At 38.6% G+C, this 21,848-nt stretch overlaps 1 protein-coding gene across 1 annotated transcript; it reads left to right on the top strand.

The window, feature by feature from the left end:
* The first annotated feature begins 7,655 nt into the window (after nt 1-7,655).
* On the top strand, nt 7,656-11,852 carry LOC138881936 (uncharacterized). The gene is made up of 2 exons (XM_070162243.1): nt 7,656-7,721; nt 11,514-11,852. The coding sequence occupies exons 1-2, from the start codon at nt 7,656-7,658 to the stop codon at nt 11,850-11,852; spliced, it is 405 nt and encodes a 134-aa protein (XP_070018344.1).
* Nucleotides 11,853-21,848: the final 9,996 nt, after the last annotated feature.

The raw sequence follows: 21,848 nt of genomic DNA, 5'->3' as shown, positions 1-21,848 counted from the left end.
GGGATTCTCGGCGAGATGATCCACCACGGCTTGCCCTTTGATCACTTTCTGGGTCACGTAAACAATGTTGAATTCACTTGGCAGGATTTGCCACTTGGAGAGCTTGCCAGTGGGCATGGGCTTCTGGAAGATATACTTCAAAGGGTCCATTCTGGATATGAGATAAGTAGTGTAAGCACAGAAGTAATGCCTCAACTTCTGCGCGACCCAAGTCAGAGCATAGCAAGTGCGTTTTAAAAGAGAATACCGGTCCTCGTACGGTGTGAACTTCTTACTGAGATAGTAGATGGCTTGCTCTTTTCTCCATGTTTCATCATGTTGTCCCAGAACACAACCGAATGCTCCATCCAATACCGTAAGGTAAAGCAATAGGGGTCTTCTTGGCTCAGGCGGAACCAAGACTGGTGGCGTTGACAGGTATTTCTTAATTCTGTCAAAAGCTTTCTGACAATCATCAGTCCATTTGGTAGCAGTGTCCTTTTTCAACATTTTGAAGATAGGTTCACAAATGATCGTGGACTGAGCTATGAACCGGCTCATATAGTTGAGTCTCCCCAAGAAACTCATCACGTCCTTCTTGTTCTTTGGCGGTGGTAATTCTTGGATAGCCTTGACCTTTGACGGATCCAGTTCTATTCCTCGACGACTCATGATGAAACCCAATAATTTACCAGCAGGAACCCCGAATGCACACTTGTCGGGATTCAGTTTCAGATTGTACCTCCTCAGTCTGTTGAAGAACTTTCTTAGGTCTTCCATGTGATCCCTGGCTCTCTTGGATTTGATGATGATGTCATCCACATATACCTCGATCTCCATGTGTATCATGTCATGAAAGATGGTAGTCATGACTCTCATATAGGTGGCACCAGCATTCTTCAAACCGAATGGCATCATTTTGTAACAGTACATTCCCCATGGCATGATGAAATCCATTTTCTCTGCATCTTCCTGATCCATCCATATCTGATGATACCCAGCGAAACAATCAACAAAAGACTGCAACTCATGCTTGGCGCAGTTGTCAATTAGAATGTGTATGTTTGGTAAGGGGAAGTCGTCTTTGGGACTGGCCCGGTTAAGATCCCGGTAGTCGACACAGACTCTAACTTTTCCATCCTTTTTTGGAACTGGCACGATGTTGGCTAACCACGTCGGATACTCTACTACCCTGAGAACCTTGGCTTTGACTTGCTTGGTAACCTCTTCTTTGATTTTCAAACTCATGTCGGGTTTGAATTTCCTGAGCTTCTGCTTTACCGGCGACATGTTGGATCTGTTGGAAGTTTGTGAGCTACAATGGATGTACTGAGACCAGTCATGTCATCATACGGCCAGGCGAATATGTCCTCATATTCCTTTAAAAACTCTGTGTACACTTTCTTTTCTGATGGTGACAGGTGAAAACTGATGCGCGTTTTTTTGACATTCTCTGTATCTCCCAGATTAACGACCTCAGTTTCGTCCAAGTTAGACTTAGGCCTATTCTCAAAATTCTCAACCTCTCTAACGACCTCTTCTGGTATATCATCCTCTTCTGAATCCATATCCGTTTGTTGCGTTGTCTCGTTGCAAGTCACAATCGTTTGTTCATCGTCAAGGCAAGTAATAGTAATGCTGCATAAAATAAAGTGAATGATAAAGAGAAAATAATAAGAGCGAGATATATAATAAACTGAAATGCTTTGATTGAATTCATATTTGTTTTGGAGATAGAGCTCTTTTTTCAAAATTAAAGATAATGCGGAAATAAAATCGGCTAGTAAAAATATGATGCATGGTGCTTTTGTTTAGCCTTGCTACCCTGAAGCTTTCCGGGCCCTGGTGGTTCTGATTGACCAATTGTTGAGGCGCTCTCCTCGGTGCACAGCTTGTATAGAAGGGCCTTCCTCTCCTTCCTCCTCGAAAATAACATAGCAGTCCATATCATCGTCCTCCAGGAACAGATTCTTCATGGCTTCTAATGCTTCATCTTCCTCATATATGATGTCTGCCGGCTGGAAAGTCTGCTCCAGGCAAGGTATCAGATGCTCCAGTAGATAGTAGGAACCACGCCATGGTGGCGACCAGTGATTGAACTCCTCCCAAGTGTACTCATACCCCAAACCAAATGTAATACCATGTTCTTTCAGCTTGATGGGCTTGGTGATTCCCTGGAGGTTTTTGCCGAGTCCCTTTCCAGGTTCGTACCCACACCAATTCAAGATACTTTCAATATTGTTATCCCACTATTTATCCTTGTCTACAGCGTTGACCCGCTCGATGTGGTGGTATGCTTCTCCACCTATTTTCCTTCTACCTCCAACCATTGGGATGGTCTGGCCACTGTATATAGGGTTGCTACCATCGCCATGAATAATCACCTCTTGGTGATTCCACTCGAATTTCACTGCCTGATGCAGGGTTGATGCTACCGCTCCAGCGGCGTGGATCCATGGTCGTCCCAACAGCAAGTTGTAGGATGCTGGAACATCTATCACTTGAAAGTCAACGTCGAACCAAGTTGGTCCCATTTGCAAGCATAGGATGATCTCCCTAATAGTAGACCTTTGGGACCCATCGAAGGCTTTAACATTGATGGCTCCATCTTTGATCTCGTGCAGGCTCTTTCCCAATGTTCTGAGAGTTATAAACGGATAGTTGTTGAGGCTGTAGCCTCCATCAATCAATACTCTAGTGATGAAGTAATCCTCACACTGCACGGTGATGTGCAGGGCCATGTTGTGACTCAGTTCTTCTGGCGGCAGCTCGTCTTCGTGGAAGGTGATCTTGTGGCTTTCCAATACCTGCCCCACCATATCTGCCATTTCGCCCCTAGTTATGTTGATGGGCACATAAGCTTCGCTCAATATCTTTATCAAGGCATTTTTGTGTGCATCAGAGCTCTGCAGAAGAGCTAGGATGGAGATCTGTGCTGGTGTTTTGTTCAACTGCTCGACGACTGAATACTCTTTAGCTTGTATTTTTCTCCAAAGATCATCGGGCACAGTTTCAATAGTCCGTCCAGAGGCTTGCTTACTGGACTCAGCTAGGTGCTCTGGAGTGTAAACCCTGCCTGTTCTGGTCATACCCTGCGCAGCAATTGCTTCTCTCGTCTTTGTCTTCCCTTTCCTCCTCGCCTCAGTTGTGTAATCCCATGGTATGGCATTTGAGTGGAACGGTGTTATGTCTGACATTGCTACAGGAATAGGTACCCTTGGTGGTAACACAGCAACTTCGAAACATGTAGGTGCCTTCGGGACTCCAAACTCAACTTCAATTGGTCCAGGCGCCTTTGCAGAAGGAGGTGCTTCAAATTTGAGAGGTATAGACATGTTTACTTCATCGCCCTTGGAGGGCTAAATCTGCATAACGATTGGGTTAAGCGTGACCGCCGGTTTCTTTGGCTCATCACCCTCAGCAATTAATCCTATCGACCTCTTGGGGTCCCAGTCATCTTCGATCTCGATCATGTGAATGTCTCCAACTTTGTGATCAGGCAGAGGGTTGTTGCGGACATTAGGAGCAGGCTCCTTTGCTACGATAACCTTATTGTCGATCATAGTTTGAATCTTGTCTTTCAACGAGCGGCACTCGTCAATGGTAGGTCCCTTCATGCCAGAGTGGTACGCACATGTGGGTTGACCCACTGGGAAGAATTTTCTGGAGTTATGGCAGGGATAGGGGAGACGTAACCAGCAGCTTTAAGTTTCTCATACAGCTGGTCAATTGGCTCAGTGATGGCTGTATATTGTCTGGGAGGTCAACAGTTAAAATTTGGCCTGGGTCTAGGGAAATTTTGGCGAGTGGGAGGTGATTGGTAGTGAGAGGGTTGGGCATTATAAGCTTGGTAAACAGGTGCAGGTTGAGAGTATCTGGATGAAGTGGGTTGATATGTGGGAGGTGGGGATGATTGGTAAACGGGTGGTGGATTTTGGTAAGAGGGTACGGGTGCTTGGTAATTCGGGATAGGCTGATATGTAAGTGGAGGTGACGGGTAAGTGTGGTATTTTGGTGGTGATTTGGCTCCTTGTGCGACTATCACGGCACTCACGTCCTTCTTCTTGGACATGCCACCAGACTATAAAGCCTTGTTGGTGGCCTGTAATGCTTCAAGATTAGTAACCATACCATTCTTAATGCCTTCCTCAATTCTTTCTCCCAGCTTAATGATATCGGAGAATTTCTGGCCTTCGATCAGCATCAACCTCTCATAATATTGTGGATCCTGAGCTCGGACAAAGAATCTATTCATTTTTTCCTCTTCTAAGGCCGGCTTGACCTTAGCAGCCTCTACTCTCCAACGAGTAGCATACTTGCGGAATGTCTCGGTAGGCTTCTTCTTCAAATTCTGGATGTAGAATACATCCGGTGCGTTCTCTGTATTGAATCGGAACCTATCCATGAAATCTGATGCCATACCTACCCAGTTTGTCCATCTCTTGGGGTCCTGACTGATGTACCAGGATAAAGCATCCCCCTTAAGACTTCTCATGAAGAGATTCATACGAATTTTCTCATCCCTTCCGACTCTAACCAGCTTATCACAATATGTCCTAAAATGGACTCTAGGATCTCCCGTGCCATCAAACATTTCGAACTTGGGAGGTTTGTACCCTTCTGGAAGTTCAACATCTGGCTGAATGTAGAAGTTCTCATAATTTAGCCCTTCTATATCTTTGCTTCCTTCCATGCCCTGGACTCGGCTGGTCAACTTCTTGAGTTCTGTTGCCAAGTTTCTGATGAGAGAGTCTTTATCATCAGACTCAGGTGCACTTGAGATTGGTTGGGTGTAGTGGGGTATAGTATCTACGTAGATGGGAGTGTTGTGGAGGTGGTCGTTTGTGGTGTTCAGTGGTTCAGAAATGGAGTGTTGTTTGGAGTGTGGCATGTGCTGCAGTGTTGAGCATGAGTGGGTTGTTTCTGTGGTTGTGGGGTATTCTGTGGAGGTGCGGGATTTTGAGTATTTGGAAAGTTGACATCAGGAGCGGTGAGAGTGAATGATAAATTTGCCAAGTTCCGAACTTGATCCAGTTCTTCTTGGAACTTCAACAGTTTCTGCTCAAGTTGGGCAACAGTTTCCTTAGCAACCGGGGTACCCTGAGGAATCTCAATTCTTTCGATTTCCTTTCTGGCGTTTGAATCTCCCATTCTGCCTTTGTTCTTGTTCCGGATAGGACTCGGAGGAGGAGGAGGTGGAGGGCCCTTGGATCTCGTACTGTATGATGATGGTGCCAGAATGCACGTACTAACCTTTGGGGAGGGGAATAAATAAAGAAAAACAAAAACGTAATAAGTAAGTGCGGATTATGAGAAGAAAATGTTGTAATATTTAAACACATTGTGCAGGAATATAAACCGCGTCCTAATTTGGGTGCCTCGTTGTGCCCGAGGTAGGCCTAGCGACAAGTTAATTTGGAGAACTTATAATGCTAAATGCCTCATTTTATTGATAAAAATAAGACGAATCCCAAAACGACACTAATATAGCGGAAAGTAAAAATGTCACTAATGGTCATTGGCCTTATTACATTAAAAGCGAGAAGAAAGACTCCTAACTACTTGGTCCCAGAAGGACCTTCTTCAGGTTGAATGTTCTCGTTGATCAGATCCTCCAGCTCGCGCAGATTTTCCAGTAAAAATGCCTTTGCCAGGCGTTCTCCTTCGTTTCCCTCAACGTTTTGACAATCGGTGACTCTGTTCCTCACTTTCCCTTCTAATTCCAGCAAACTGTATTCTAGATATTCCAGCTTCTCACTAGCCCTGTTGATTCTCTCTTTCCATTCATTGATTGGGTTACTTGATGGGAGGTTCCTCCACCAGGTCAGCAAGATTTAGGGTATGTTTACCATACCGAAGTCGGGAACTTTGTCATTCATTTTCTGCAAAACAAAAGGGTTAAGTCCTCACCCCCACCGGACTCGACTATTTAATACCAATAATTAGCATAATAAGCATTTAGTTCTCCGAATAAATGCACAGAATATGGTGGCGTCTGTTTGGGTCCCAAGGAAACCCGATGGACTTTGGACAAGGCTATCTTAAAGAGTCATTATGTGGACAGCATAACTGACTCGGCTAGGTTGACCATGATGCATGTACAATTTGCATAGAGTAAGGTTTCTAGGGGGTATTAGACCGGTACCCTTGAGCGGATAACTCAAGAGGGAAAGGCACGGAACCGTCGACTACATCGCTGATCGACTGGTTTTACCGCAAATACGTCTTTTCCAAATTTAAAGGGTGATAATATTGGAAGAGCACAACCGCTCATTATAAGCGTTGCTATGGTATTTGTTTGGTACGAGTGGAATATGATGTTGAAGATGCAGTTTTCAAGAATGAAACAAATTGACATGTATTTCCACATTCATAAGATGGAGGATTACAATAATTGCAGTGATTACAACAGTATTGAAATAAAGTAGTAAAGGAAAGTAGTTAAAGAAAAGAAAAGACATGAAGAGCCAAGTTAGTTTTGCAGTGAAAGAATAAAGGACAATAAATAAAGCGATTAATGAGATAATAAAGTCACAAGAAATATGCAATGGTAAAAGCCTAAAGAAATCCCCAGCAGAGTCGCCATGCTGTCGACGCCCCCTTTTTCTACCTTTGGAGTCAAAATCGGGTGTACGACAATGGGAAGGACAACTCTATTCCCTTTCGAGAATTAGGTTTTGAGGTTTTGAAGAGTCGCCACCTAATGATTATAGTGCATTAGGACACTTTAAGAGAGGTTTGAGATGAAGAGACCAGAGATTAGGGTAAGGGCTAGAAATTATCCCGAGGGGAAGGTGTTAGGCACCCCTCAGGATCCACTAGTGTGGTTCCCGGCCATGCTACAATTGTGACTTTAAGAAGACAAGTAGAAAAATAAAGTAAAGGGCTTCACATAGCTTTGCAAACAGGTTTAAGAGTTGAAGAAGTAGAGAGTTTAAAAAATTAGTTTAAAAAGAAAACTTTAAAAAATTAACAAGTAAAGGGGAAAGGGGTTCCTAGGTTTACCGATAATATGGATCGCTTCAATGCAATATCCAGCAATCACTCCTCAAAAGAGGGGTCATACGTGATATTGGCGCACCGGTCATCATATCTATATTCTACCCTTCCCACCCCGTTAAGATATTAAAGCGCGGATGGTATCGTTACTTATTGCATGCTAGTACCCGTCCCAATCCTATCAATCCCGGAGGCATTTGGGACTACTAATCCTAAAGGGAAAGAGAGTTTGGGGCCTTTTGAGAGTTTCAAAGGATAAAATACTAAGGCGACATTCAAAACACGTAATACAAATATGGGAAAACATGTAAGCAAATAGGGCTCGAGTAAGCCTCCTTAAATCAAATAAGGGCATATAGTTTAGCATGTCTTGCACGTACTGGTTTGGTCTGGACTAATTAAAGCAACAAGCAGACTGGTCCAGTACATATTTTTAGACAAGAAGTCCGCATTAGGTTCGCTCGAATGCAGTTGCCTAAAACTGATCCAATTTATTATTCAACCTTTTGTCTATGTGTTGAATAGAACTACTGATTTCGAAAATAAACTGATAAAAGAGTTGCCAGTTTTTGACAGAGTAAAAATAAGGTTCAGAAAAGGTCCAGATTTACTATAGAAAACGTTTACCAACTTTGACAAGGTTTATCAGATTTATCAGGAAAGAGATCGGTTTCAGAATGCGGACTGATTACAGGATAAAGGGTTTGCCAATTTTGTTAGGAAGAAACGAGTTTTCAGAAAAGGTATGCAGAAGACTACCAGTTTTAGCAAACAAGACGAGTTTAAGAAAATCCTAACTGTTTGACTAATGGCATTTACATAGAAATATAGGAGTCTATAGGCATGATATCTACGTGTGGAGTTGCGGAAATCAGAAGTAACACCCCTATAGGCATGCTTTCTACCCTTGTGCATAAAAGTAAACCCCCCTCCCTTCTTTACTAAATCCCCATGAATTTAATACAAATTATTACAAACCAGTGAATCAGACTGAAATTAAAAGTACATCAGAAACTAACAGTTGTATCCGAGGAACCTAATTCATACTTAATGTCTAACAATTTGGGATGAACCACTTCCGAGATCAAGATTTCCAAAGCCTTCTCTTATCTAGGGTGTTTCAGAGATCCAAGGAATTTCAAGAACTCCAGGCAGTGCTTACACCCGAGATATTAATCAGAAAGAGTTATAGTGCAGTGTGGAAAAGCCAGCCCTCAGGTGTCCAAGTTCAGAGGGAGCTCATGGATCCCAAAGCAAGGCTCACAAGAGGGGGGCAGAACTTAATGTTCTAAGAATGAGTGCAAGTGCAATTGAGGGGTTAGGGAGTGCCAAGGCAGGCTGGTGATCATACCTTGTCATAAGGTAGACTGGCACACCCCTGACCAAACCAGTTGCAGAAAAGTAAGCAGGAAGAAAAGCAGAATACTTGCAGCCAAAGCACAATCAGAGAAGAGGACTTTAGCTTATGAGTTCAGAGAAAAACTCGAATGCTTTTAAGAAGAAACTAAAAGTGTTTGAGATAAGAAGTAGTGACTTATGCTATGTGTGTTCTGTTTTTTTTTAAAGAGAAGAGTATGGCATTTATAGTTTTGAAAACGAGTAAAGAATAAGGTAACAAGTATAGCCTTAACATAAAATGGGCATGATCACAATCAGAATCAATTAACACAAGACTTCCCTTTAATCAAGGGATTATTGCTCAAACGGATACTAACAGGACCAAAAATAAGGAAAGAAAATCAGTCTGTAAGCAGAATGGTTGTTGCCATAAGAGGAGAAGTAAAATCATACAATAGGTATTTAAGTCCAAGTACAGGATTGTACTTATTTTTGGAAAGGATCTGATAATGCCAAACAAAGAGGGAGAATCAATTAACCCTTGACGGGCGAGTAAAAAAAACCAGAACTGTACAAGGAAAAGTTTTGAAAATCAATCATGAGTTTGAAAATCAATCACAGAAGGGACTCAGTATATAAACGAAGAACACAAGTAATAGACATGTGAGGCCAAGCTATGGCAAGAAGAAACAGCAGACAGTAATAGCATGATAGTCACTTAGGTCAAACTTCATTAGCTTAGTAATAGAGAAAAGATCAGAAGCATGCAAAAGTTAGGTGAAAACCTTTCTGAAAACATAGTTGAATTTGACAAATAGCAAGATCTCAGAACAAAGGAATCACATAAAGAAAACGAGATGCTGAAGTAAAGGAATCAGACGGAGCGATTTCAAACAGGCGAGTTGCACAAACAAACTCAAGAACTCGAACTGACCCCAAAGAACTAGGGGTTTCGAAATCAGTAGAGTTTAGAGGCGATAAGCAAGTGAAACAAATAAACAGTCTCAGAATCTCAAATAAAACCCCAAAAATTAGGGTTTTCAATACTAATCTGGTGTAAACAAAGTAAATCAAACAGATAGACTCAGAAACTCAAACAAATCCCCAAAAATTATGTTTTCAACACCAGTCAAAACATTACAAACGAATATTTGTAATGTTTTGATCAAAACATTACAAAACATTACAAACGAACTCAGAAACCCTAGTTTGAAATCAAAAGATTTGGAAAAGAAAATTTTGGGAAAACACATAAAACATCAAATATGGCACAGATCAAGCACAGATCTATACAAATAAACGAAAAAGAACCTCGAATAGGCTAGGGTTTCTGAGAACCCTAGAAACGAGAAAGGCTTGGAAGAAATAAGATCAGATCTGGAGTCGATAAGGTCGGAATCAGGCTCAGGAGGCTAAGACACGCAGGAGCAAGGCCGGAGATGGATGGAAACCTTGAATCGACGAAGGTCTAGGCGAAGACCCTTTGGAGTCTGGCCTTGAAACTTCAGGTATCAAGCACGTGAGAGTAGTAGGGGGTGAGTATAGGTCGTCCATGGTCAGAACAACCATGGATTCCGGTGGATTTGGGGTTGAAGACGGTGGGAGGCGATTAGGGTTTTGAGAATATTCGAGAGAGTTTGAGGGAGAGGAGGTTATTCAGAGGAGGTGGGCCAGGTGAAATGAGTTAGGGTTAGGGGTGTGGACGAATTAAAAAAGGAAAGGGGAAATCGTGGCCGTTGATCAGTTCGATCAACGGCCTGGATTAAAAAAGGGTTTGGGTCGGGTAGTTTTAAATGGGTTAAGGGTTGGGTTAAATGGAATTGGGCTGGTCCGAAATTGGGTTTTAAATTAGGTCAATTAGTGGTTAAAATTGAAATATAAAAGGGGTTGTAATTGAAATAAATGAGGCTAAATGTTAAACAGTCATTTCTTCCCTTTTATTTTATAAAAAATAGTAAAAGAGATTTTAAAAACAAATTAAAAGCAGTGAACTAATTAATAACATATTAAAAATATTGGAACCAATTTTATGATTATAAAATGCTATTTATCTTAAAGTAGGCTATAATTGCAATTATGCGCAATTTAGCTTTAAAAAAAACAAATAAATTTGTAAAAATATGCAAAAATTACATTAACTATATTTTGTTGTAAATATACGAATAAAATAAATTATTCACCAAAATAATAATTTTGGGAATAATTATTGGATTTTGCGCTGTTAAAACAGACAATAAATCGGTTTTAAAAGTCTTTAAAAATTTGGGAAAAATACCAAAACACTTGGGCATGCTTATGTATGCACGTATGTGTTAGTTTAAAATCATTTTGAGTATAAAAATATATAGGAAAAAATTGGGTATCAACAACGCCAAAAATAGAATTCTAGAAATTTTAGAATTCTGAAATTATGTCGAACTCTGATTGACCTCAAATTTGGTAGGTTCATCGAAAACGGCCCAGTGAGAATAATAAATGGGCCAAAGCCCATGATGTACGTCGGATTTGGGCATTCGGGGTCGTTTAGATGGGTTTTTGGCCATTTTTCTATTTCTGGAAATTTTTTTAATAAAAAATAAATAAAAGAAATCTGTGATGTTAGGGTTCAATTCCCATTGTTTCTAATAATGTTTTACATTAATATAATGAATTTATATGTTGACATAGGTCCTCTTCCACATCGGATAAATTCATTATAGATGATTACTGTAGTTTTTGCCTCTAATTATTTGATTATTTGTATTAACTCTCCAAATGAGTTACATGTTGATTGAATGAAACTAGAGTTTATAAAAGTGATATTTATCTATCTTAAATTAATAGTTTAATCTCCATCTGAGTTGGTCCTGTTTAAATTTATGGGGTTAATATCTTACATCACTCATATATTTTGCATGAATAGTTAAGTTTCCCTAACGAATCTAACTGTTTAATGAGCATGGTTATATGTGAAATGTGCTGTTTTGAATTTAATTATTCTAAATAAATAACTAATGATCTATTTAATGTGCATATCTATCAAATTAACCATGTCTTCATTCAACCCACTTACCTCAATTTTGAACCAAAACAAGTTAGAATGACCAAATTATGTTGACTGGAAAAGGAACCTTGATATTGTCCTAATTGCTGAAAGTTACAAATTTGTAATCACTGAGGAGTGCCTAGAAAAATTTGAAAATGCTACCAATGATCAGGTTAAGGCCTATGACAAATGGGTTAAGGCTGATGAGATGGCGCGATGTTACATTCTTGCCTCTATGGCCAATGTTTTGCAACATCAGCATCAGTCTATGGGGTCTGCTTATGATATGCTCGAAAGTCTCAAAGAGATGTTCGGTGAGCAAAATCGTGCAGTTAAGCAGACAGCCATGAAAGACCTTTTGAACACCAAGATGGTTGAAGGATCATCGGTCAGGGACCATGTTCTGAAGATGATGAGTCTTCTGAATAAACTAGAGGTCCTTGGAGCTGTGATTGATAAGGAGTCTCAAGTTGAGATGGTCCTGCAGACTCTGCCCGACAGTTTTCAATAGTTTCACTTGTACTATAATATGAACAAAATGGATTTGTCACTAGCAAAATTGTTGAATGAGCTGCAAGCGGCAGAATCTATTATCAAACAACAAGCTCCAGTTATGGCACTCAATGTTGAGAAAGCTTCGGTTTCTAAGTCGAAAGGCAATAAGAAAAAGAAGACGGCTCAAAAGGTTCTGGCACCTGGTGGTACGGCTGGTGTGAAAAAGCCCAAAGGCAAGTGCTATCATTGCAAACAAACGGGGCACCACAAGAAGCAATGCCCTGCCTATCTAGCAAAGTTGAATAAGCAAGGTAATTCAAATTTAAATATCGTTGAAACTTGTTTAGCGGCTATTTCTACCATGCTTTGGTGTGTAGATTCGGGAGACACTAATCACATCTGCACTATTTTGCAGGGGTTTCAGGAAATGCGGCGGCTAAGTGAGAATGAAGTTTGCATTTTTCAAGCCAATGGCGAGCCAGCACCAGCTTTAGCTTTAGGAGATATTAGAGTTTCGTTTAGTAGTGATAGAGTTTTAGTTTTAAAACATGTTCTCTATGTACCTTCTATTAGAAGGAATTTGATTTCGGTTTCGAAAATAATGGATGTTGGTTATAATATTTATTTTGCTAATAACTCTGCTATTAATAAGTTTAATAAACGTTTTATCTACAATGATGCTAGAGTACATGACCTTTTTATTCTTGATATATCTCCTCATGTGCTACAACAACCAAAAGAACTAAATAACATTAATCTACCACATAAAAGAAAACATATTTTTGAATTGAGTCAAACTTATTTGTGGCGCTTACGTCTAGGTCATATAAATCTAAATAGGATTTCGAGATTGGTCTCTGATGGACCTTTGAGTTCAATGGAAGTGGAGTCACTACCAACATGTGAATCCTGTTTAGAAGGCAAAATGACCAAGAGACATTTTCCTTCAAAAGGAAATAGAGCCAGTGATAAGCTAGAATTAATTCACTCTGATTTGTGTGGCCCTATGAATATACAAACAAGAGGTGATTTTGAGTATTTTGTGACTTTCACAGATGATTACTCAAAATATGGATATATGTATCTGTTGCGACGTAAGTCTGAATGCTTTGAGAAATTCAAAGAATTTAAGACGGAAACAGAGAAACGACATGATAAATATATCAAAACATTGCGATCTGATCGTGGTGGTGAATACCTTTCTGCGGAATTTAAAATACTTATCAGATAATGGAATTACATCTCAATTATCTGCCCCAAGAACACCACAACAAAATAGTGTGGCAGAAAGAAGAAATAGGACCCTTATGGAAATGGTTAGATCAATATTAAGTTATTCCGATTTGCCTTCTTCCTTTTGGGGATATGCTTTAGAAACAGCAAACTACATTCTCAATTTGGTTCCTTCAAAGTCAGTACCTTCAACTCTAGTAGAATTGTGTACTGGACGCAAGCCAAGTTTACGACATATTCGGGTTTGGGGTTGTCCAGCACATGTGCTGAAAGGGAAAGCAGTTTGTTTTATTGTCCCAAAGAAAAGAAGGTAATTGTTACGACAAATGCCAGATTTTTAGAAGAGGACTATCTAACGAACCATATTCCTAGAAGTAAACTAGTTTTATAGGAATCAAATAATGGAATAACTAAAGATTCATCTCTAGAACGTATCCCAGAAGCCATTATTGATATACCACTGCATTATCGTAGTGTGAGAAATGTCAATAGGCAACTGATTGCACAAGAGCAATTGCCTGACATCTCACTACCCCAAAGTAGTGGGAGTAATGTTGAGCTACCTCAGATTGTTGAGCAACCTCATATTGTTATGCAGCCAGCACTCCAGCAAGAAGTTAATGATATCTCAGCACCACAAGGTGTGGAGGATAACATTGAGGCTTCAGTTCCAGAAAATGATGTTGTGATTCAGCAACAAAATCAGCCTCCAACTGTAGTGACTAGTCGTTGTGGGAGAATTATTAGAAAACCTCTACGGTTTGTGCTCTTGGGATAATCTTATGATAGAATCCCTGAAGAGCCTAATACAGAACCTATTAATTACGACGAAGCGCTACATGATACAGATGCTGATAAATGGGTTGATGCTATGAAATCTGAAATAGAGTCCATGTACTCCAATCAAGTCTGGGATCTTGTAGAACTAACTACTGGAGTCAAACCCATAAGTTGTAGATGGATCTATAAGAAAAAGAGAGGAATGGATGGAAAAGTGCAAACTTTTAAAGCTAGGCTTATTGCAAAAGGGTTTACTCAAAAAAAAAGGATCGATTATGAGGAAACCTTTTCGCCGGTAGCCATGATTAAATCCATTAGGATTCTCTTATCCATTGCTGCTCATTACGATTATGAGATCTGGCAAATGGATGTCAAGACCGCTTTTCTAAATTGAAGTCTTGATGAGTGCATCTATATGGCACAACCAGTTGGTTTCATAAAAAGTGGCAATGAGCACATGTTGTGTAAATTAAATAAATCCATTTATAGATTAAAACAAGCTTCTAGGGCATGGAACACTTGTTTTGACGCATCAATTAAAATATTCAGTTTTGATCAATGTGAAAATGAGTCTTGTGTCTATAAGAAGTGGAATGGAGATAAAGTTACATTTTTGGTTCTGTACGTAGATGATATTTTTCTCATAGGAAATAATGTAAGCATATTGAATTTAGTAAAAGAATGGTTGTCCTCACGTTTTGATATGAAAGACTTGGGACACGCAGCATATATCATTGGGATCAAGCTTATGCAAGATCGCAAGCAAAGGATATTAGGCTTGTCCCAAGCAGTTTATATTGATACTATTTTCACCAGGTTTAGCATGCAAGATTCCAAGAAAGGGTTTCTCCTTTTTAGACATGGAATCTCTCTATCAAAAGATCAGTCCCCAAAAACGACTGATAAGATAGAAAAGATGAAGGCGGTCCCTTATGCTTCTACAGTAGGGAGTCTTATGTATGTTATGCTATGTACTAGATCTGACATATGCATTGTTGTTGGCATAGTTAGTAAATTTCAGTCTAACCCTGGTCGAGAACACTGGACTGTTGTTAAGCATATAATCAAGTACTTGAAGAGGACTAGGGATTATGTGTTGGTGTATCACTCAGGTGATCTTGCACCCATTGGCTATACTGATTCAGATTTCCAGTCAGATAGAGACTCTAGAAAATCTACCTCAGGATATGTTTTTACCTTAGGAGGTGGAGCCATAAGTTGGAGGAGCATCAAGCAATCATGTATTGCTGATTCCACCATGGAAGTCGAATAGGTGGATGCATCTGAGGCAGCTAAAGAGGCTGTTTGGATCAGGGACTTTCTAAAATAGCTTAATGTGGTTCCTTCGGTTCAAGCACCAATTGTACTTTATTGTGACAATAGTGGTGCAGTTGCAAACTCGAAGGAACCAAGAAGCCATAAAAGGAGTAAGCATTTGAGCATAAATATCACTTAATTCGGGACATAACTCAGAGAGGTGATGCAAGAGTGTTGAAGATTGCGTCAGAGGACAATTTGGCAGACCCATTTACAAAGAGCTTGACACAAAAGATTTTTGACAAGCATGTAGAAGGAATGGATGTTAGAGTAGTAGACGCATGGTTATGAGTCTAAGTGGGTGATTGTTGGGATATACTATTAATCATGTGGTTTAGACATAGTATTATATTTTATTCTTTTTGGAACTATTATTTATTTAATTTATTCAATTCAATACAGTACTATTTTAAATAGATCATTTGTTATATGTGTGTCCTTTTAATTATGTAGTAGACAATTTAGTATATGGAGTCTTAGCTCATGCACAAAAGATTAAATTGTTGGTTCTCATTATTAATAAACTATGTTCACAATCAAAGATATTGTTGGACAAAATTGTAGCACAAGATTATAGTATAATTTGTCTTGATTATGGGAGTTGTTTTACTCCAACTTCTTGTGTTAGTATACTTAGTGTATATTAAACGGATCAAGTAGAGAAAAGATGTTTTGTAGTAAATATATAAAATATTTTCTCTAATTCATTAAATGAGCTTATACTCCTAATCTTGATATAATTATTATGATCAATATAATTTGTTTATTGTTTTGATTTATCAAAAGGTACGACTCTATTTAGAGTTAGTGTATGCCTAATAGATTGGACAATAACGAATAACATTTGTGAATAATAATTAGTTGATAGAATCCATGACTCGGTTTTGAGTTTGATGATACCTCTTTATGTAAGCTTATAAGTTTTTATGTGAAAACCCGGCCGGTGAATTTTGTATCTGTCACATGAAATATTTTAAGCGGAATTGTAAAGGATTTAATTAGTTGATTAAGTTAAATTTTCAGTGATTTAATTTAATTAACTGGTATTTGAGATCTTAACATGGGGAATTAAAATAAGTGTTATTGAATTTTCGAAATTCATATTGAGGAGTTCAATTGCAGTTTTTTAGTGGAATAAATTGCAATTAATTATAGTAAGAATTAATTCATGCTAATTTCGAATTAATACTATAATTAGTAGCCTCTTATTATTTCTGTGGTCCCTGCTATACCTAGTAAAAACCTGGACAAGACTTGGATAAAAAGTGACTTGGGAGAAAAGTCATCTAATAGAGTTGGAGTAGAATTCTACTTGGTAGATGCCTGAATTTTATGCTTGCTTCCACTGCGCATGTTCTAACAAATAGAGCCCCAACAAATGAATAAAGATTCCAACTTCAATCAAGAATCACAAAATTCCAAAATGGGGTTAAAAAAAAACTTTTTACAGGAAGTTAGTAAAGAAGACAAGCATATTAAGCGATAGAATTTCATCAAATGCAAGAAGGCCAAACCAAAAACCTCAGCAAAGCAAAAAGTTTCGAACTTGAAGCAATGATCAGAATCTTTCTAAATAAATTTGCAAGAGATAAAAATAAAGAGCTGGTTTTGAGTACCAAGATTTACCCTTTTCACCTTTATAAGCTGCAAATCAATGAACTTTAACCAAATGGGGTTTCTCTAATATGCTGTTGAAACTAAAAAAAAAAAAAAAAAAAGATCCCATTTTGGTCCACTGGTTTCAGTGATGAATTAGGGCTTCACTACTTAGTCGGGTTATGGGAATTGGGTAATGTGTTTATGATGTAATCTAAATGTTGAATTGGCTCTCAACCTTTTCTTTGTGTGAAGTTTGTCCTTTCATATCTAGAAGTAATTTTTGTTAAGATTTAAAACTGTTTTTTCAGATATTTTAAATAATAAATTGTGATTTATTGCATTTTTGGGTAGCTTTTAGATTTGTAAGTTTTATTTCAAGAAGAGCAAAAGAAGTTGATATCTGAATTTACTTCAAAAATTATAAAAATAACCGAATGGACCGATATGACCTAAGATTATGTTGAAGAGCGTTAGTCGATAGAGGGCAAGTGAATATTCTTAATAAAAATCCTATTTGAATTTGTCAAAGGTCTTTCAAATTCAATTATTTCTCTCACAGTTTGACTTGCTTTAGTTTGATGCATTTCATGTAACCGGCTTGTGGGATCCCGGAAGTATCACAAAAAAATAGAAAAATTCTTTTTTGATTGTCAAGTCCTAAAATTCTGCTGTTTTAATTTCATTATTTTATGGATGACCAATACATTAAAAAGGATAGGGTCAATTTCAAAAATGTCATTGAATTTTATCCTTTTTAATGGTAAAGTCACAGAACTACTTTATGTCTCATTAAAGTAACTAAAGTTTATGGTCTTTATAACTTTTCGAATTTTCAGAATAAGTCATATAATTGTGAGAATACACTAAAATTTCAGCAAATATTATATCAGAATCTATAATGAGTTTAATTCTAAGAACCTTGCATCAAAATTAGTTTTCGGATCTGTAAGAATCGTAGATGTGTTCACAGTAGCTCAGTTGCATAAACTTCGATCTTCTGCATTTCATTCCTAGCTTTAATCGTCCCTCAACAAATTTTTGACATATATCATAACAATAACCCTCTTTTTAACTGCTCTGATTACCACTTCCTTGAGCTGATGCTCGAAAACAAAGATTTATGATTGAAGCAATGCGCCGTCATATTTGGAAATAAACACATTCTTGATCTTATTCTCAAAAACAATTAAGGGATTAGCTTAAGGAGTTCTGTGACATCAAATGCTCAAAAGTTTACACAAGATCTTGCGCTGGAAAACATGAAGAGTTTTGAATCCTCTTCAAGGCATAATATTGAGAATGCACATTAAATAGACATTCTCAATAACAGAGCTCGGATTAAATTGATGTTGATTTCTTGTTCTTATCAAATAACAAAGCTCGATTTTGAAGCATGGACTCATCAGCTTGTGGACTAACACCAAGGATGTAATAAGTATTTGCTTTCCACATTTACTTCGTTCATGACCGCGTGTTGCAACATCTGATTAATGGCTTTGAGTCCAAGATACAAATTCTTTAAAGCAAACTTATTCACTCCAAAATGTCTTATGGTTAATATGGTATAATTTTGGTGATGAAAGATTAAACAAATATGTACATATTATTGTGAGTGACAAATGAGATGGTTATTGTGATTGTTTCATTAGGAGATCAATATATTGGTAATTTTAATTGTGATGTATCTCTGTCAGTTACGAAAAAGGGATTGATTCTTGAATATCATCGAGTTTTGATTGCGAACATGATTATCAATCTATCGAAGAATAGATTTGAAGGTTATATTCCAAGTACTTACTATTGGAGATCTCATTGCACTTCGTGCGTTGAAATTATCTCATAATAGCCGGTGCAACATTTATCAGTAATTGAATCATTGGATATCAAAGCGGAGAGCATGGAAGCAAGAGAAAATGCAGCAGCAACCATTTTCAGTTTGTCACTCGGCGATGAGAATAAAACATTAATAGGTGCATCAGGGGGCCATACCAGCTCTCATAGATTTGCTTATGACAGGAAATACCAGAGGGAAGAAAGATTCTGCATCAGCATTGTTTAATTTGTGCATATAATATCAAGGAAACAAGGAGTCGGGCTGTTCGGGCAGGGATTATACCAGCACTGCTAAAAGTGCTGATGTTTCATAAAGCTTTGACCATTCTTTCGTTCCTAGCCAACCACCAATTAGAAGCTAGCATAATAATGTTATTGATAGATCTCCTAAGGACATGTATCCTTTCAATTGCCTCTTTTTTGTGTTGTGGCGTCTTCATTGAATTAACAAGTCGATAACTTCTACTAAAGATATGTATAACTATTAGCACTAATTTTTGGCTCTAAAGATCTTTATTTTCCCTTCTTAAACATATCAATGACTAATATGAATAGGTGAGACCTGGAATTGCCTTCAATTTCCATAGTAATGGCTTGGAATGTTATGCTATAGTACTGATTTGAGAATGTTTCATCCAACAAAAGTGATTGTTATTAAAGAAAAGAAAAATTACAAAGAGAATATAGAGAAAAAAAAAGTTAATGCCCATATATTCTGACCATTTTTTCCAACTCAATCTCATCTGTGGCGGTCTCTAATAGTTGTCATCAAAAGTAGTGCTACATATGCCTAAAATCTATTTTGTGGTGCATTTGTATATTATTTGTGATGATCACAACCGCTGCAATGGATAATAAAAAATTAATAATAATGCAACAGGAGCGGACGCACATTCATCCAAGCCTTAGCGGAAAACATTCACAAAAATTATATGTAAAAAAAATAAAATTAAAATAGTTTGGATTAGGCAAATATTTTCTTACTAGAAAAGTAGTACTTTAAAGGATAATCTAGTCACATTCATGTTTATAACCGTTAGAGCACAAGATGAAATAAAGTTTTTGGCCGTCGCCACCAAATGTTGTGCTATATGTCGTCATTGTAATAGCGACCTGTCACGACCCAAAACTAACCCGTCGTGATGACGCCTATCATGGTACTAGGCAAGTCGAGTCTCAAACAACTACCAACATTTTGAATGAACAACATACTGAAACAGGGTTTAAATAAGTAAAACTCTCATAACTGGATAGAAAGTCATAACTAAATGCGCAAAAATCCCCAAAACCTAGGTGTCACTGAGTACATGAGCATCTATACATAACAACAAAATCTGGTACACTATCTGAAAAATAAAACCAAATACATAAAATTGAAAGATAGGGAAAGGAGGATCAAGGTCTGCAGACGCCAAACAGCTACCTCGATGATCTTCGAACAGGTAGACTCGCCCGGAAATGTCTGGATCTGCACAAGAGGTGCAGGGTATAGTGTGAGTACAACCAACTCAATAAGTATCGCAAATAAATAAGGCAAGGTAAGGGAAGCTTAATTTGTTGAGGTCATTTGTTAATTCAGTGCAATTTTTTCCCTTTTTTATTAACACAATATAACAGTTAAGGCTAGCTCATAAGGCTTCGTGACATGAATATCCGTGTGTTCCTGGGCACTGGTTCTCAAATACCCTGCTCAACAGTGTTATAACATGTAGAGGAAAGAAAACATGTAAATCAAATAAATAATCAAGAAAATAAAAGTTCCACACACTGCACAGACAACTCACGTGCTGCACGCACAACTCACATGATGCACGCACAACTCACGTGCGCTACGGACAACTCACGTGATAATATCAATATATGAATCCGGACGAAAAATTCATGTGTTGCACGGACAACTCAGGTACCAATAATATCAATATATGGATCCTCACGGACAACTCACGTGCTGCACGGACAACTCACGTGCCAATAATATCAATATATGGATCCGCACGGACAACCTCACATGCTGCATGGACAACTCACATGCGGCAGTCCAAGAATATCATACAGGAGCAGTTAAGCAAGTATACAATGGATGAAATACGATTCTACTATCCCAGGACTGGTGTAAATAACATGCTAAAGTGTAGGCATGTGCAAAGTGTTCTATGGTAGCTTAATCCGTCAATTTCATCAATGAAAAACATTTATCAAGTTCGTTTAGGTTCTACAGAAGATACTTTGCTTCTGCGCAACCGCGGGTGCGACCACCTTCCCGCACCTACGCTGAACCTCCGCTTCTGTGCTCGACCCCTCTGCATCCACGACTACGCATGTGCGGAAAATCTTTCGCACCTACGACCACATCTTTCCTTACTCCTGGCCGTATCTGCGCAACACAGCTCGCACTTACGATCAAAGCTCCGCATGTGCGATTACACCAGCAGAGTCCCAGCTTCAGTAATCATTACAACTCTAAATTCGATCTATTAACCATCTGAACTCCACCCGAGGCCCTCAGGACCTCGACCAATTATACCAACAAGTCCTAAAATATGATACGAACTTAGTCGAGCCCTCAAAGCACGTCAAACAATATCAAAAACACGAATCGCACCCCAATTCAAGCCTATTGAAACTAAGGAATTTCAACTTCTACAAACGACACCGAAACTTATCAAATTATGTTTGATTGACCTCAAAGTTTTGCGCACAAGTCACAAGTAATACCACGTTCCTACTCCAACTCCCGAAATTCCAATCTGAGCCTGGTAACCACAAAGTCCACTCTCGGTCAAATTTCTAAATTTTCAACTTTCGCCATTTCAAGCCTAATTCAACTATAGACCTCCAAATCACAATCCAGACACGCTTCTAAGTCTAAAAACTCCATTTCGATGTCGTTTACACATAAGCCAACATCCGATCAACCATTTCGACTTATGCTTTCAACCTTGAGACTAAGTGTCTCAACTCATTCGAAAACCTCTTCGGACCCGAACCAACTACCTCGGCAAGTCACATAACAATTGTAAAGCATAAAAAGAGTAGTAAATGGGGGGAACGGGGCTACAACTCTCAAAATGACCTGTCGGGTCGTTACACGACCACTATTTCAGTGACAACCTTCCGTGGCGAGACATTTCAGGACTTCAATATCAGTTGGCTAACTTGAAACGGCTAATCTTGAGACATTTAGGTACCACAAAGACCTCTTGGTGTTCGATTCCGTTCTGCATTTCTTCTTTGATGTCACGACCCTAAA

The sequence above is a fragment of the Nicotiana sylvestris genome, chromosome 11 (genome assembly GCF_000393655.2).
Source record: "Nicotiana sylvestris chromosome 11, ASM39365v2, whole genome shotgun sequence".
Classification (NCBI taxonomy): Eukaryota; Viridiplantae; Streptophyta; class Magnoliopsida; order Solanales; family Solanaceae; genus Nicotiana; species Nicotiana sylvestris.
Note: the sequence above shows the minus strand (reverse complement) of the source record. Positions and strands in the feature narration are given on the sequence as shown.